Below are 18,086 nucleotides of genomic sequence, written 5' to 3' on the forward strand. Positions count from 1 at the left end.
CAGTCTTCTGAAACCATACTCAGCACTCAAGGTCCAGTGCAAAGATCAGTCCCTCTGCAGAAACTTTCCTGATTCTCAATTCAGAATTAATTACTCTTTCCTGGAGCCCTTTGTCAATGATATGCTTAAATGACCTCTCGTGGTTTGACTTTTTGGTAGCTTAGTCTGTAGGCTACCAGTCTGTCCATCAGTTCCCCCAGAAACCTTGACGATGGAAGAAGTCTCATACTCCTCTTTGATTCCCAAGTAGCTACCCCAGTCAGAGCGCACAGTTGGTGCAGAATCAATGTGGATTGAATTAATGTCCATGATCAACAGTTAATCAAGTCTTTCACTCTTACCCACATTTTGCCACCTTAGGTCCACAAGTTTCAGCTTAATTTTTTAGTTCTCTTCAAAACTGATTCATGGTTGTAACTAAAAATTTTGAAACAGTAGATAATATCTATATTTAGTTAATTCAACGTAAGTTTTAAAATAGACAAAGCTGCAATGTTCTAAAAATGTATCATTTTTAAGTCTTCAGCAGACAGTGCAAAGACTTCTAACTCTCAGAGTGAGATTATTATAGGGGCCTACCTGTGTTGAACTTAGAGAATTATTTTAGTCCCCTGTCAGTTTTTGGATATGAATGTCAACATATATGTGTATTTATATATTTTGTGCCCAAACTTAGACTCTGTATAAACTCGCTAATGAAGAAGCAAAGAAGAAAGGCTACGACCTGCGAAGTGATGCCATCCCAATCATGGCGGCCAAGGCCTCCAGGGACATTGCCAGTGATGTGAGTAACAGCGTCGCCCCAAGTATATAATAATCAGCCTGAAGTGACATTGTCACTGAACTAAATCTTCAAAAAGAACTTTCCTCGCCCTTTGGAAATATGTCCTAGTGTATTTATGTGGGATTTTTCAAAAACCTAGTTTTGAGGGAAATGAAAAATTTGACGTTCGTACAAAGGGTGTATAACCTTTAGGACACAGTCTCTTCGATGAAAACTGACCCATCGAAAACAGAGAAAGATCCGTTCACATGGAAATTATTAAAGCACAGCTGCAGGCTTGGAGATATAAAAATTGTCATGGTGCTTCTAGAAAGTATAACTCATAAACTTAAGTATTCCCTGTGAGAATCAGGGCCTGGCTTTATGTAACATTTTACTATACAATATTTACAAAAGTCATATGATACTTGCCATTATAATTCACCTTTCTAAGATTATGAAAAGAAGGCAGTGGATCCCTACCAGAGGTGGCTACTAGCCCAAGATTGTACCCTTAAAAACAGCTCCTGGCTGTCAAGCACATACCTCCCAGAAAAAACCAGCATCCCATCATGGTGCCTCAGATGATTCCTGAGGAACAGACCACTGCTTTAAAAATCAAGGGCCCAGTATTTGGGAGTATGGCAATACACTGCCCTTTATATTGTGTTAGTGACGGACTTTAGTTTATGTATGTTGGACCTCCCCATGAATTTATGTCAACAATTATAAATAACAATGACAACTAGGAAGTATTGAGAGTTCCATGCTAAGAGTTTGACATGCATTATCTTGTACTCCATAATTATCCTAGCACATAAGTTTTGTCATTATCCCTGTTTTGTGGATTGCTTTAAGCAACTTGTCTAAAATCAAACTTTCAGTAGGTGGTGGAATTGAAACTCCAGACAACCTCATTACTTCCCACTGTACCATATTGTCTCCTGCTGATCCATCCATACTTTTCTTACTTAGTGATCTTTGAGACTAGAGGCATGTATTTTGAATAACCGCCTCAGATCCTGGGACAACATCATTGGACATGGAATAATAACATTCTTGGCCTATGTAGGAGTAGAACCCATGACTTTTTTGGAACATGCTCCAACCAGCTTTACTAGTATAATAATAGTAGTATTATATTAGTATACAGTAGTATACTATTTGTTTATAATAGCATAATACCTGGTATACTAAACTAGGTCCTTGACCTAGAGTACTACATCCTTCTAGGAGCCAGACACTCATTTTATGACTTACTAAACATGCCATGTTGCCAAGTGCATCTCTTTCCTGACATACTTTTAGTACCTAAAATTCATTTCTCCAAATTCCCTTGTTCAAATGGCCTCTCCCTTACTGTGGGCACTACCTGCCTCTAAATTATTCATTATCACCAGGCCATGGGTGATTTGGGATATGCACTACAATTATATGGATTCCATCTCTTAACTCTATAAGCTTCAAGGGTAAAGGTCAGGATACCAGCTTGAGTTAATGCTTATTATCACAAATCAACTTACAACTTTGATGTAAGCAAGGTGATTTTGTACAGACTTTTGACCTCCAAGGGATTATAATAAAAACCTGATTTGTGTGTTTTCATCTCAGTACAAATACAAAGATGGCTACCGCAAACAGCTCGGCCATCACATTGGAGCCCGAGATATCAAAGATGACCCCAAGATGATGTGGTCCATGCATGTGGCCAAGATCCAGAGTGACAGGGAGTACAAGAAGGACTTTGAGAAGTGGAAGACCAAGTTCAGCAGCCCAGTGGACATGCTGGGGGTGGTCCTGGCCAAGAAGTGCCAGACCTTAGTCAGTGACGTGGACTATAAGAACTACCTGCATGAGTGGACGTGCCTGCCTGACCAGAATGACGTCATCCATGCTCGCAAGGCCTATGACCTCCAGAGCGATGTGAGTACAGCATCTATAAGAGAGCTGAGTTCAGAAATAATTTAAACTATATAAAAGATATCCTTCATATGCAACCCATTGGCCCACTTAAGCTAGGATTTATTGATCAGTGAGTGAGATCTCAATCAGAATATACTTTTCATTGCTTTATTGTGAAGATGTTTAATAGGCTTTATAAGGAAATGAAGTTTACAAACTGGATTTGGTCCTATAAAACCAAAACCAGAATTAAGCAATGTTAGAATTCGAAGTCCACCAGATGGAGAAATTTTCTTTTATTCTTTTAGGGAGGGTAGAAACAACACATTTTTGTTTAAAAAAAAATTACTCTGAAATTTGTTTTTAGCGTCTTTGCAAACCAAATGAGGTTATCATTAGAATTCTGATGCTTGCTAATTTTTATTCTTATGGTAATTGTTATTCTTATGAAATAAGAGAAGTTACTGTGTTTGTAAACTCTTGAGTCAGTTCACTGACATTTTCTTCTCTTGGCATGGCTCTCTGTAGAGGGGTCACATGGTAATGACAAACCCTAGTACTTGGTGCAGCTGCTTTCAGTATCATATCTGGATGTGAGAAGCACAGTTCCCACAGCACATAGTTCATAACTGTTTGAAGGGATTATTAAGTATTAGAGGATTTGGGAGAATAAAACAAATGAATAATAATTATACATTAATTAGCCATTAGTGGAAACTGTACAAGCCCACCTGTGAAACCGCCCACATTTGTTCTGTAGTTTTTGACACACACACACCCTGTGTTTTGCAACTGTGTCCAAAAAGAAGGGTTTTGCCTGCGCATGAGAGTTAAAATGGCTAATGTGACTCCTGGAGTGACAGTGTTGACAGACTGCCTGCATCTATTTGTTGAGTGCCTTTCCAAGATCTCCTCCCCCACCCTATGATATACAGCCTTAATGGTTATTTGAAAGTAAACAGTTGGCACGGAAGATGGATCTCCATCCCTTCACTTTCAGTCTAGATGTATCTTTAGGTTCAAAATGAGTCTCTTGTAGACAGCATATGGATGGGTCCTGTCTTTTTATCCAGTCTGCAACCCTGTGCCGTTTTATGGGAGCATTCAGGCCATTCACGTTGAGAATGATTATTGAAAGATATGAATTAATTGTCAGCATGTTGCCTGTGTTCATCATCATTAGCCATCAGGGAAATTCAAATCAAAACCACACTGAGATACCACCTTACACCAGTTAAAATGGCAAAAACCGACAAGCAAGAAACAACAAATGTTGGAGAGGTTGTGGAGAAAGGGGAACCCTCTTACACTGTTGGTAGGAATGCAAGGTGGTACAGCCACTTTGGAAAACAATGTGGAGGTGCCTCAGAAAATTAAAAATAGCTACCCTATGACCCAGCAATTGCACTTCTCTGTATTTACCCCAAAGACACAGATGTAGTGAAAAGAAGGGCCATATGCACCCCAATATTCATAGCAGCAATATCCGCAATAGCCAAACTGTGGAAGAAGCTGAGATGCCCTTCAACAGATGAATGGATAAAGAAGATGTGGTCCATATATACAATGGAATATTACTCAGCCACCAGAAAGGATGAATACCCAACTTTTACATCAACATGGAAGGGACTGGAGGAGATTATGCTAAGTGAAATAAGCTAAGCAGAGAAAGTCAATTATCATATGGTTTCACTTATTTGTGGCACATAAGGAATAGCATGGAGGACATTAGGAGAAGGAAGGGAAAAATGAAGGGGGGGAAATCGGAGGGAGAGATGAACCATGAGAGACGATGGACTCCGAGAAACAAACTGAGGGTTCTAGAGGGGGGGGGGGGGTGGGGGGATGGGTTAGCCTGGTGATGGGTATTAAGGAGGGCACGTATTGCATGGAGCACTGGGTGTTTATACGAAAACAATGAATTGTGAATCACTACATCAAAAACTAATGATGTACTGTATGGTAACTAACATAACAAACAAAATAAAATTTAAAAAAAAGAAAGTCAACAGTCGTTTGAAAGTTAAAAAGCACTCCGGAGGTATGAAAAGTTATTGTTTTCATTCTTTTTGTTATTTTGGGGGCAATTAGTAGTGAGTGTAGGGCAATTCCAACAGGCTTTTTGTCTAGGCTGCAAAATATCAGTCTCTATTTTCTACTTAATTGCCGTTACGGGTAAAATCCTTCAAATGAGCTGGGCAAAGGTCCAGTTCCTTTGCTGTGAAGTAGTTATGAATACTTAATGGATTCACAAAACTCCTTAGCAGAAAAATGATTTTGAATCACAAGAGAAACGTATGGAAAGACAATTCTGGAAAGGAGTCCATCTTCTCGTCCTGAGCACTTGGTGGGAAGAGACTGGGGCCCTGGACCAGTGACATGGTTGTTTACTGCCCTGAGCCTTGGGCAGTGCCAAGGCCGGGAAAGGTCTGCTCAGTGCTTCGGCGGCTCTATGTCATTACTATATCTTCACTTCTTTCTGTGTTTATTCTTAACATTACAGATATTTTGAAAGAAAAGTGGAAAAATATAGAAGGCAATTAAACCCAACATAATCTAACCGCTGAAAAAGCCCACTCCTACTCATGTAGTTTATCCACATACACTGTTCTATGTTTTTTCTTTGTGTAATGTTATATTAATGACATTTCTACAAGTAACCAACATTCTCTACAGTAGGGCTTTTAATAGCTACAGAGGATTTCATCTGACCAGGCCTAACATGTATTTACTGGTGGTCTGCTCTGGGACATATCTGTGGTTTCTCCCACTCTCGGATGGCATTGTTTTCCTATACACATGGACATTATAATAATATTCACTGAACTAACAGAAGATATTAGTTTAGATTATTCCTCTTCTTACAATGGGAAACTTATGGTCCTTTTTTGTTATGGCTAGGAGACGTCTCTAGGTCGTTTTTGAACGTAGTTGCTCTTTTAGTTTGCCTAACACAATGAGCTTATTTTCTATTAAAAAACAAGAACAACAGTACAACAACTTACCAGTACTGTAAGTTATTACTGATTGCATTGGCTTCTGTACCCTAAATCTTTTAGTCTTGCTGAAGAGATTCTGCCATTTTTCCTCTTCACAGAACATTTACAAATCAGATCTCCAGTGGCTGAGAGGCATCGGCTGGGTTCCCATTGGGTCTGTGGATGTGGTCAAGTGCAAGAAAGCTGCAGAGATCCTGAGTGACAACATCTACCGCCAGCCTCCAGACAGGCTGAAGTTCACCAGTGTGCCTGATTCCCTGGAACAGGTGCTGGCCAAGAACAACGCCCTCAACATGAACAAGGTGAGCCCCAGCTGCCTCGAGCTTCTCTAAGATGCCAAAAGATGCTCTCATACTCTAATGACCAGTGCACTTAAAATTATCCATTGAAGTGTAGGGTCACATTTGGCTCCTAAATTACATATTGAAATCCTCTAAATAATTTCTATTATTTCCAGTTTTAGCCTCGATAAGACTCAAACCTCAAATGGAATACCTTATACCGAAGTTTGGTTTATTTTTCCTAATTAGATTAATAATAATCATGCTTTATTGGACTTTTTGTAATTCCTATTTCAAATGGTTTTTTAAATTTTTTATTTAAATTCAATTTAATTAACATACACTGTATTATTAGTTTCAGAGGTAGAGTTCAGTGATTCATCAGTCTTCTGTAACTCCCAGGGCTCATCACATCTCATGCCCTCCTTAATGCCCACCACCCACTTACCCCATCCTCCCGCCCAGCTCCCTTCCAGCAGCCCTCAGTTTGTTTCCTGGAGTTAAGAGTCTCTTAAGATTTGCCTCTTTCTCTGTTTTCATCTTACCTTATTTTTCCTTCCCTTCCCCTATGTTCATCTGTTTTGTTTCTTAAATTCTGCATATGAGTGAAATCATATGGTATTTGTCTTTCTCTGACTGACTTATTTCGCTTAGCATAATACCCTTTAGTTCCATCCACATTATTGCAAATGGCTAGATTTCTTTCTTTTTGATGGCTGAGTAATATTCCATTGCATATATATGCACCACATCTTCAAATGGTTTTCTGTCATCTTCTTTGATAGCGTTTATACACAGAGGCTTGGGACAAAGACAAGACTCAAGTTCATATAATGCCTGATACCCCAGAGATCATGTTGGCAAGGCAGAACAAGCTCAACTACAGTGAGGTAAGTACAAAATTCTGTGGGGCTGCACTGATTTTGTTATCAGCGTTACTGTTTGTTTCCCTGTACTTACTTTTGTGGAGATTCTCAGGCCTCAGCTATCATGGTACATGTGGCTCTGTGATATGAACCCTCAGCTTATCCAGTCTTTCATTTCTAGGCTGAATATTATATGCTATAGGATTCTCTGGGCAAACTGAAGTCACGTTAGCTTTTTAGTTTATGGCCATTGCTGATGTGGGTCATTGGGGCTGAGGAGTATTTTTAGCATTTTCCAAGGGGTCAGATGGCCAGACAAAATAGTGGCTCAATATTTATACTGAAACACCACTTGTTGGTTACCTAATATTCAAGTCCAACTGGACATGCTATCTTCTTATTTTCTAAATCTGGCAATCTTACCAAGGGGAACTCTGATAATACGTACCTTTTCCCTACCTGGATCCTGAATAAAATTGAGAGGTAAAACAAAGGAAGTCTAAATAGAAGTTGAAATCTCACATTTTTTACCACTAAAGTTAGGTTCAAGGATACATTTGTGTAAGAACTAAATGAGCCTAACTGAACCCCAGAATTAGGTTCCCATTTGGCCAGAGGCCACACTGGAGCAGGGGGGGGTTCAGCTCCCCTCCCCTCAGGGCTAAGGTCTTGCTTAGAGCCCAGAGAAACAGAGAAGAGCACTGGACTTATTCCTAGAGGGAACAGGTTAAAGCTGAGCAGGGAGTGCCCAGTTATCCTTACCAGTTAAATAAATCAATAAGTCAGTGCACTTCTTCACAGGCAGAGAGTAAAGGGGCAGAGAAAGGAGAAAGGTCAGAGAAAAATAAATGAGCTCCTTCTATAGAAAGAAAGCTTCAGGCATGGGAAAGAAGTGTTCTCTATGAGCAGCACCGATTTTTTTTTATGTAAAATGCAATTTATAGGCGCATGTTTTACTAACATGATACAGCCAAAATTTAGAATTTTAACGTTGTGATTATAGTCCAGTTAGCTATGTTTTTTTTTTTTAAGATTTTATTTCTTTATTTGACAGAGAGAGACATAGGCAAGAGCAGGAACACAAGCAGGGGGAGTGAGAGAGGGAGAAGCAGGCTTCCCGCAGAGCGGGGAGCCCAATGTGGGGCTCCATCCCAGGATCCTGGGATCATGACCTGAGCCGAAGGCAGACACTTAACGACTGAGCCACCCAGGCACCCAGTTAGCTATCTTTTAAATTGTACTTCAGTCTTTTTCTCATTTGTTTTTTAAATGTTATAAAGTATTACATGTTTGTGAAAGGTGTTTTAATAAAGAAATGGATAAAAGTATATGTGTATATATTTTATATATAAATGAATAATATTAAACATTGTTCTACAATTACCTTTCACTTAGAAATATGTAGAAATTGATGCTTTGTCAATTGATCTATATTATTAAATTATAATCTATGTTGATATGCATAATATATCAAACCACATGATATATATTAATCTACAATATATAGAACGGATTAATATATCAATCTATGTTAATACCAATTGATCTCATTTATTTCTAAAGCTATGTATATGTCTTGTTTTTGTTTTGGTAAGATGTAATTTATTTACTTTCAACATTGCTAGAAATTTAGGTTATTTCCAGAGCCTATCCTTTTTAAAATTATGCAGTATGTCACTTAGTAATCTCCCAGTTGTTGCTGTCAAACTTTTCACTTTAACTCTGACACTCTTTCTGTAGATTCTGTATAAACTCGCCAACGAAGAAGCAAAGAAGAAAGGCTACGACCTGCGAATGGATGCCATCCCAATCATGGCGGCCAAGGCCTCCAGGGACATTGCTAGTGATGTGAGTAGCAACACTTTATGTATGCACAAGGCTGGATGGAGGTGGGGGGAATGATCATCATTACAGCAGGGAGATGCATCTGGGTGCCAGTTAAAGCAAATTTATTGTGCTTTAAGTGGGGAAAAAAAAAAGTCTTTCATTAGAGAAAGCTCTTTTATATTTTTAACTCCAAACAACTTTAATATTCATGTCCCATAGGTGGAGAGGGTATCCTAAACTTCAGTATAAAATTGAATTTGAATCTATAGTTGTTCATATCTACAATTATGAGACATTCATCTCCATATTTTGAGCATATAGCTTATAGAGAAATGAGAAAATGCCAAAAGGCTTAAAAAAAAATAACTTAGTAGCATGTGTTGGCTCAACATCAGAAAAAGACCCGGTTCAGCCAGGTCTAGGAAAATGTACCTTTCCCTGAACCTGATCTGGATTTTTGCCAACTCTTTCTTTGGAAAATTACCTTAAGTGTTTCCTTCTGAGTTCTTTTTAAATAAAAATGAAGACAACCAAAATTGATAAGATGGTGATCCTGATTTGTCTTTCTGCTGTCTCTGAAAGAAGTGGGTCCTTTGGTGAAGAATTCAGGCTTCCATAAACATACATTAGGATTTGTGTGATGTTTTTGCCTAAAGTGAAGAGAAAATATCCAGTCAGCACTTACCACCACCACCACCACCAAAATGCTTTCTTGTAGTTATATAATCTGTTTCCTCACTCGAAGAATCCTGAGAAACCCCAGCCAAATTTGATCTCCAACAGAACAGGGTATGCAGGATAGAAAACGCAAGCCAGTCGATTTTAGGGCGTCAGGTGACCCAGTGAAGGTCAACAGAGCTAGAATTGGGAGGCCTGAGGGATGGGTGGAGGAGGTAAAATGGTACCTGTGGACTGGGGAGTAGCATTCTCAAAATCATATGTAAAATTTCTGAGTTAGTGATTTCCCTGGCCCAAGATGAAGAAAAGGCTGTATTGTACTTTTGTGTACAGTACTATTGTGATTGATTCTCTGGAAGTGTTGCTGCCTTCATTTCCAGGGACTTAATGTCTGCAAACCATAGAACTATCCAGTTTGGCCTGTTTTCCCATTAGAGTACTGCTGTGAAGTCAAACGAGAATTTAGGATGAGGAGATAAGTTGATATTCAGATGATTCCAAATTTAAAATAATGATGTTTTAAACTAAAGGACTTTGGCCCTTCCTATTCGTGTTTGTTCTTAAATGACTACTTTTGTTTCAGTACAAATACAAAGATGGTTACCGAAAGCAGCTTGGCCACCACATTGGAGCCCGAAATGTTGAGGATGACCCCAAGATAATGTGGTCCATGCATGTGGCCAAGATCCAGAGTGACAGGGAGTACAAGAAGGACTTTGAGAAGTGGAAGACCAAGTTCAGCAGCCCAGTGGACATGCTGGGGGTGGTCCTGGCCAAGAAGTGCCAGACCTTAGTCAGTGACGTGGACTATAAGAACTACCTGCACGAGTGGACGTGCCTTCCTGACCAGAATGACGTCATCCATGCTCGCAAGGCCTATGACCTCCAGAGTGACGTGAGTACCAAGACCCATTATATACCACTGGTGACCATGCTTATGATAGTAATACACGGTGATACATAAATAATGGTCTAGGATTAGGTCGAGCCCTCAGAAGTAATAACATTTTTCTCTTTGCCTCTCATTGACTGAGCCTTACTTTTCTTTTAGAGAGAACATGATACCACCAAGCTATATCTAATTGGGCTTCGTATTTGAAAAGACATAGGCATGAAGTTTGGCTATTAAAGTTTTTCAGTCTTTTTCTTTCATTTTTTTTAAATCAAGTGTCATAACAGCTTAAGTAAGACTTCCTTTTGTGTTTGATCTCACCAGAACATTTACAAATCAGATCTCCAGTGGCTGAGAGGCATCGGCTGGGTTCCCATTGGGTCTGTGGATGTGGTCAAGTGCAAGAAAGCTGCAGAGATCCTGAGTGACAACATCTACCGCCAGCCTCCAGACAGGCTGAAGTTCACCAGTGTGCCTGATTCCCTGGAACAGGTGCTGGCCAAGAACAACGCCCTCAACATGAACAAGGTGAGCCCCAGCTGCCTCGAGCTTCTCTAAGATGCCAAAAGATGCTCTCATACTCTAATGACCAGTGCACTTAAAATTATCCATTGAAGTGTAGGGTCACATTTGGCTCCTAAATTACATATTGAAATCCTCTAAATAATTTCTATTATTTCCAGTTTTAGCCTCGATAAGACTCAAACCTCAAATGGAATACCTTATACCGAAGTTTGGTTTATTTTTCCTAATTAGATTAATAATAATCATGCTTTATTGGACTTTTTGTAATTCCTATTTCAAATGGTTTTTTAAATTTTTTATTTAAATTCAATTTAATTAACATACACTGTATTATTAGTTTCAGAGGTAGAGTTCAGTGATTCATCAGTCTTCTGTAACTCCCAGGGCTCATCACATCTCATGCCCTCCTTAATGCCCACCACCCACTTACCCCATCCTCCCGCCCAGCTCCCTTCCAGCAGCCCTCAGTTTGTTTCCTGGAGTTAAGAGTCTCTTAAGATTTGCCTCTTTCTCTGTTTTCATCTTACTTTATTTTTCCTTCCCTTCCCCTATGTTCATCTGTTTTGTTTCTTAAATTCTGCATATGAGTGAAATCATATGGTATTTGTCTTTCTCTGACTGACTTATTTCGCTTAGCATAATACCCTTTAGTTCCATCCACATTATTGCAAATGGCTAGATTTCTTTCTTTTTGATGGCTGAGTAATATTCCATTGCATATATATGCACCACATCTTCAAATGGTTTTCTGTCATCTTCTTTGATAGCGTTTATACACAGAGGCTTGGGACAAAGACAAGACTCAAGTTCATATAATGCCTGATACCCCAGAGATCATGTTGGCAAGGCAGAACAAGCTCAACTACAGTGAGGTAAGTACAAAATTCTGTGGGGCTGCACTGATTTTGTTATCAGCGTTACTGTTTGTTTCCCTGTACTTACTTTTGTGGAGATTCTCAGGCCTCAGCTATCATGGTACATGTGGCTCTGTGATATGAACCCTCAGCTTATCCAGTCTTTCATTTCTAGGCTGAATATTATATGCTATAGGATTCTCTGGGCAAACTGAAGTCACGTTAGCTTTTTAGTTTATGGCCGTTGCTGATGTGGGTCATTGGGGCTGAGGAGTATTTTTAGCATTTTCCAAGGGGTCAGATGGCCAGACAAAATAGTGGCTCAATATTTATACTGAAACACCACTTGTTGGTTACCTAATATTCAAGTCCAACTGGACATGCTATCTTCTTATTTTCTAAATCTGGCAATCTTACCAAGGGGAACTCTGATAATACGTACCTTTTCCCTACCTGGATCCTGAATAAAATTGAGAGGTAAAACAAAGGAAGTCTAAATAGAAGTTGAAATCTCACATTTTTTACCACTAAAGTTAGGTTCAAGGATACATTTGTGTAAGAACTAAATGAGCCTAACTGAACCCCAGAATTAGGTTCCCATTTGGCCAGAGGCCACACTGGAGCGGGGGGGGTTCAGCTCCCCTCCCCTCAGGGCTAAGGTCTTGCTTAGAGCCCAGAGAAACAGAGAAGAGCACTGGACTTATTCCTAGAGGGAACAGGTTAAAGCTGAGCAGGGAGTGCCCAGTTATCCTTACCAGTTAAATAAATCAGTAAGTCAGTGCACTTCTTCACAGGCAGAGAGTAAAGGGGCAGAGAAAGGAGAAAGGTCAGAGAAAAATAATTGAGCTCCTTCTATAGAAAGAAGGCTTCAGGCATGGGAAAGAAGTGTTCTCTATGAGCAGCACCAATTTTTTTTTTATGTAAAATGCAATTTATAGGCGCATGTTTTACTAACATGATACAGCCAAAATTTAGAATTTTAACGTTGTGATTATAGTCCAGTTAGCTATGTTTTTTTTTAAGATTTTATTTCTTTATTTGACAGAGAGAGACATAGGCAAGAGCAGGAACACAAGCAGGGGGAGTGAGAGAGGGAGAAGCAGGCTTCCCGCAGAGCGGGGAGCCCAATGTGGGGCTCCATCCCAGGATCCTGGGATCATGACCTGAGCCGAAGGCAGACACTTAACGACTGAGCCACCCAGGCACCCAGTTAGCTATCTTTTAAATTGTACTTCAGTCTTTTTCTCATTTGTTTTTTAAATGTTATAAAGTATTACATGTTTGTGAAAGGTGTTTTAATAAAGAAATAGATAAAAGTATATGTGTATATATTTTATATATAAATGAATAATATTAAACATTGTTCTACAATTACTTTTTCACTTAGAAATATGTAGAAATTGATGCTTTGTCAATTGATCTATATTATTAAATTATAATAATCTGTTTTCACTTAGAAATATGTAGAAATTGATGCTTTGTCAATTGATCTATATTATTAAATTATAATCTATGTTGATATGCATAATATATCAAACCACATGATATATATTAATCTACAATATATAGAACGGATTAATATATCAATCTATTAATACCAATTGATCTCATTTATTTCTAAAGCTATGTATATGTTTTGTTTTTGTTTTGGTAAGATGTAATTTATTTACTTTCAACATTGCTAGAAATTTAGGTTATTTCCAGAGCCTATCCTTTTTAAAGTTATGCAGTGTGTCACTTAGTAATCTCCCAGTTGTTGCTGTCAAACTTTTCACTTTAACTCTGACACTCTTTCTGTAGATTCTGTATAAACTCGCCAACGAAGAAGCAAAGAAGAAAGGCTACGACCTGCGAATGGATGCCATCCCAATCATGGCGGCCAAGGCCTCCAGGGACATTGCTAGTGATGTGAGTAGCAACACTTTATGTATGCACAAGGCTGGATGGAGGTGGGGGGAATGATCATCATTACAGCAGGGAGATGCATCTGGGTGCCAGTTAAAGCAAATTTATTGTGCTTTAAGTGGGGAAAAAAAAAAGTCTTTCATTAGAGAAAGCTCTTTTATATTTTTAACTCCAAACAACTTTAATATTCATGTCCCATAGGTGGAGAGGGTATCCTAAACTTCAGTATAAAATTGAATTTGAATCTATAGTTGTTCATATCTACAATTATGAGACATTCATCTCCATATTTTGAGCATATAGCTTATAGAGAAATGAGAAAATGCCAAAAGGCTTAAAAAAAAATAACTTAGTAGCATGTGTTGGCTCAACATCAGAAAAAGACCCGGTTCAGCCAGGTCTAGGAAAATGTACCTTTCCCTGAACCTGATCTGGATTTTTGCCAACTCTTTCTTTGGAAAATTACCTTAAGTGTTTCCTTCTGAGTTCTTTTTAAATAAAAATGAAGACAACCAAAATTGATAAGATGGTGATCCTGATTTGTCTTTCTGCTGTCTCTGAAAGAAGTGGGTCCTTTGGTGAAGAATTCAGGCTTCCATAAACATACATTAGGATTTGTGTGATGTTTTTGCCTAAAGTGAAGAGAAAATATCCAGTCAGCACTTACCACCACCACCACCACCAAAATGCTTTCTTGTAGTTATATAATCTGTTTCCTCACTCGAAGAATCCTGAGAAACCCCAGCCAAATTTGATCTCCAACAGAACAGGGTATGCAGGATAGAAAACGCAAGCCAGTCGATTTTAGGGCGTCAGGTGACCCAGTGAAGGTCAACAGAGCTAGAATTGGGAGGCCTGAGGGATGGGTGGAGGAGGTAAAATGGTACCTGTGGACTGGGGAGTAGCATTCTCAAAATCATATGTAAAATTTCTGAGTTAGTGATTTCCCTGGCCCAAGATGAAGAAAAGGCTGTATTGTACTTTTGTGTACAGTACTATTGTGATTGATTCTCTGGAAGTGTTGCTGCCTTCATTTCCAGGGACTTAATGTCTGCAAACCATAGAACTATCCAGTTTGGCCTGTTTTCCCATTAGAGTACTGCTGTGAAGTCAAACGAGAATTTAGGATGAGGAGATAAGTTGATATTCAGATGATTCCAAATTTAAAATAATGATGTTTTAAACTAAAGGACTTTGGCCCTTCCTATTCGTGTTTGTTCTTAAATGACTACTTTTGTTTCAGTACAAATACAAAGATGGTTACCGAAAGCAGCTTGGCCACCACATTGGAGCCCGAAATGTTGAGGATGACCCCAAGATAATGTGGTCCATGCATGTGGCCAAGATCCAGAGTGACAGGGAGTACAAGAAGGACTTTGAGAAGTGGAAGACCAAGTTCAGCAGCCCAGTGGACATGCTGGGGGTGGTCCTGGCCAAGAAGTGCCAGACCTTAGTCAGTGACGTGGACTATAAGAACTACCTGCACGAGTGGACGTGCCTTCCTGACCAGAATGACGTCATCCATGCTCGCAAGGCCTATGACCTCCAGAGTGACGTGAGTACCAGGACCCATTATATACCACTGGTGACCATGCTTATGATAGTAATACACGGTGATACATAAATAATGGTCTAGGATTAGGTCGAGCCCTCAGAAGTAATAACATTTTTCTCTTTGCCTCTCATTGACTGAGCCTTACTTTTCTTTTAGAGAGAACATGATACCACCAAGCTATATCTAATTGGGCTTCGTATTTGAAAAGACATAGGCATGAAGTTTGGCTATTAAAGTTTTTCAGTCTTTTTCTTTCATTTTTTTTAAATCAAGTGTCATAACAGCTTAAGTAAGACTTCCTTTTGTGTTTGATCTCACCAGAACATTTACAAATCAGATCTCCAGTGGCTGAGAGGCATCGGCTGGGTTCCCATTGGGTCTGTGGATGTGGTCAAGTGCAAGAAAGCTGCAGAGATCCTGAGTGACAACATCTACCGCCAGCCTCCAGACAGGCTGAAGTTCACCAGTGTGCCTGATTCCCTGGAACAGGTGCTGGCCAAGAACAACGCCCTCAATATGAGCAAGGTGAGCCCCCAGTTGTGGGGAAATTAAAATGGAACCATACGTCCTTGAGAATATCTATGGTTAATTTAGTGTTTTTCATTTTATCCAATTGCCATATTGTTTTTAGTGATTTGATTGCATTCTCTATTCAGTTACATCAGGATTCCAAAAATGTATGTGGGAATTTCTGCTTTGACATCTCCTGTGAAATAGCCAAAGAATAGGATAGATGTTTGGTGGTCAACTTGTTTGAATCAAAGAGAGTAATACATGTTTGATATCAAGTTTTCTTTCTTGTTGGGTACTTATGTAGGTGAGTATAAAAAACAAACAAGTCAAATGCACATCTCCATAATGTTTATCAAAAAGAAATCTGGAGATGGCATATCCAGTTTCATTTGCAGTTCATAAACAACAAACAAACAAAACCATGGGAAGAATTTAATGTAGCCACAGCACATAGGGATATGTGTATATGCTTGGAAAATACTTGTAATTTAATTGGAGGTGATCATGTATCAAAAAACACGCGTTTTCTTTTCGTATCTTAGTCTGTGTTTATATTTAGTGACAATAAGTATCTTGTAATTTCAAAGAGATCAAAGAGTATTGGCTTATAGCACACAGCATAGATAGTGAGGAGGCTAGCTTTCAACTTTGTCATGGTCTCTAAACTGGAGACTCCTATTTACAACAAACATTGTTTTTCTCATTCATTACCCTTTTTATCATTCACAGCACTTATATACAGAAGCCTGGGACAAAGACAAGACCCAAGTCCACATCATGCCTGATACACCTGAAATTATGTTAGCAAGACAAAATAAAATAAATTATAGTGAGGTAAGACCATTTGTTTTGGTTTCTTAATCTGAACACATTGATTTTTTGCTGATGTAGTAAATTTAGAATTCTGGATTTAATTCTCATGTGCACCAGTTAGCTTAGTTTTGACTTTTTAATCCCATCACCCTACTGTGAATATATGTGCCATCTATCAAGAGGTAGATAGATAAAAAGATACAGAAATATGATAAATACAAAAATGTCTCTATGTCAGAAGAAAAAAACTCAACTATTAATGATTGAAACTTATTATAATTTTAATTTTAAAATAATGATTGCTATTTATCAGATTAGTACTTCAGTATTCTGTGAGTTTTTCTTCAGTTATCTCACCTGTGAATGGGATAAAAATACATATCTTGAAAAATTTTTGTGGTGACTAAGTAAGGTTGTATATAATATGCCCAAGCTTAGAGCCTGGCACAAAATAGATACTTAATAAACTTTAATTTCTTCCCTGTACACTCAAGTTACCATGCATATTAGATCTATGTAATGTGCTCAAAATAACTTTATTTACAAGAACTGAAATGAGAATTCTCAAATCCATCCATTTCAAAATTGAGGACAATAAAATATACTTTTTATATGTTATCTCCCACCTCACCAAACTTGTTATCACATACTTGGCAATCCAGAAATACTGCTGCAGAAACAGCTTCTTATCCAATTGTACTTGCCAAAGTCAACAATTATCTGGTTTATTCAAGAAGTGAATGATTTCTTACATGTTTGTGTGTCTTCATATAAAAAAAAGAGGGACTTTTCAGTTTGAGAACATTGGAAAATTAAGTACTCATTTTCAAGACTTGACCATATTCATTCTTCTATCTGTATTAACTACTACTTATTACAATAATGTGTCCCTAGAGAAGAGGCATGCTGTATCAAGTAACCATGACAAGTGAAATGAAGAGGATACAATTTCCCTTCCTCCAGCATTATTAAATAGACCTGAGGACAAGCCTGATCATAAGTATTTGATTGCCCTTGACAATTTGAGTGAGCGGTCTTTCGCTTGGCCACAGAGTTTCTCTGTTGGTTTAGCTTTTCCCAAGAGGTCTGTCTTACCCCACACAGATGAAATTAGTTTCTATCCCAAACTGTAATGATCTTTTAAGCCTTTCCCTTTTGTTAAAATTAGGTCAGATGAGATAGGTGTTTTTTTTGTTTGTTTGGTTGGGTTTTTTTTTTTTTTTTTCAGACTAAAAGGAAATTGGGCTTTTATTTCTGCAATTTTCAGCCGGTTTTATTTTCTTTAAAATTACATGAGCATGTTAATTTCCTAAAGACTGTCTCCTGAAGGTTAGATCTCAGAATGGCTCTCCTGAGTTTTTTCTCAACCCAACTGGTACCTTCATTCCATACTTAGCTCAATAAATATAAACCAAAAAAAAAAAAAAAAAAAAACATTTTACTTTTTTTCTCTTAAATTCTCATTTAGCTGTTCTAGTTCTCTTGGGTAAATAACTTGCCTGACAAGCTTTAAAACGTCTTGATGGTAACCAGAAGTATTCTCTTTTTTGAAACCCTGCATCTTTTTCAAATATTAAAAGAATGAAATAAATCTATTTGTTTGGCCTGAAGACATGAGATGATTTAGACACATTTTTTCCACTTATGCGTAAGGACAGCATCCTCCGAGGAAAAATATATTAGAGGAGCTATTTGACTCTCCAGTTATAAAAT

At 38.4% G+C, this 18,086-nt stretch overlaps 1 protein-coding gene across 1 annotated transcript in view; it reads left to right on the top strand.

Annotated features, from left to right (window-relative positions):
- The window catches only part of NEB (nebulin), a 196,655-nt gene that overhangs the window by 73,425 nt on the left and 105,144 nt on the right, over positions 1-18,086 (top strand). Inside the window, exons 60-71 of the mRNA XM_088021705.1 lie at positions 677-784; positions 2,375-2,686; positions 5,763-5,966; positions 6,731-6,835; positions 8,552-8,659; positions 9,900-10,211; positions 10,533-10,736; positions 11,501-11,605; positions 13,388-13,495; positions 14,736-15,047; positions 15,369-15,572; positions 16,290-16,394. Of these exons, the coding sequence (XP_087877831.1) occupies positions 677-784; positions 2,375-2,686; positions 5,763-5,966; positions 6,731-6,835; positions 8,552-8,659; positions 9,900-10,211; positions 10,533-10,736; positions 11,501-11,605; positions 13,388-13,495; positions 14,736-15,047; positions 15,369-15,572; positions 16,290-16,394 (2,187 nt within the window). The remainder of the gene's footprint in view (positions 1-676; positions 785-2,374; positions 2,687-5,762; positions 5,967-6,730; positions 6,836-8,551; positions 8,660-9,899; positions 10,212-10,532; positions 10,737-11,500; positions 11,606-13,387; positions 13,496-14,735; positions 15,048-15,368; positions 15,573-16,289; positions 16,395-18,086) is intronic.

The sequence above is a fragment of the Eumetopias jubatus genome, unplaced genomic scaffold (assembly GCF_037043125.1).
Source record: "Eumetopias jubatus isolate StellerSeaLion01/CBP00866 unplaced genomic scaffold, mEumJub1_p1.0 scaffold_3, whole genome shotgun sequence".
NCBI classification, from domain to species: domain Eukaryota; kingdom Metazoa; phylum Chordata; class Mammalia; order Carnivora; family Otariidae; genus Eumetopias; species Eumetopias jubatus.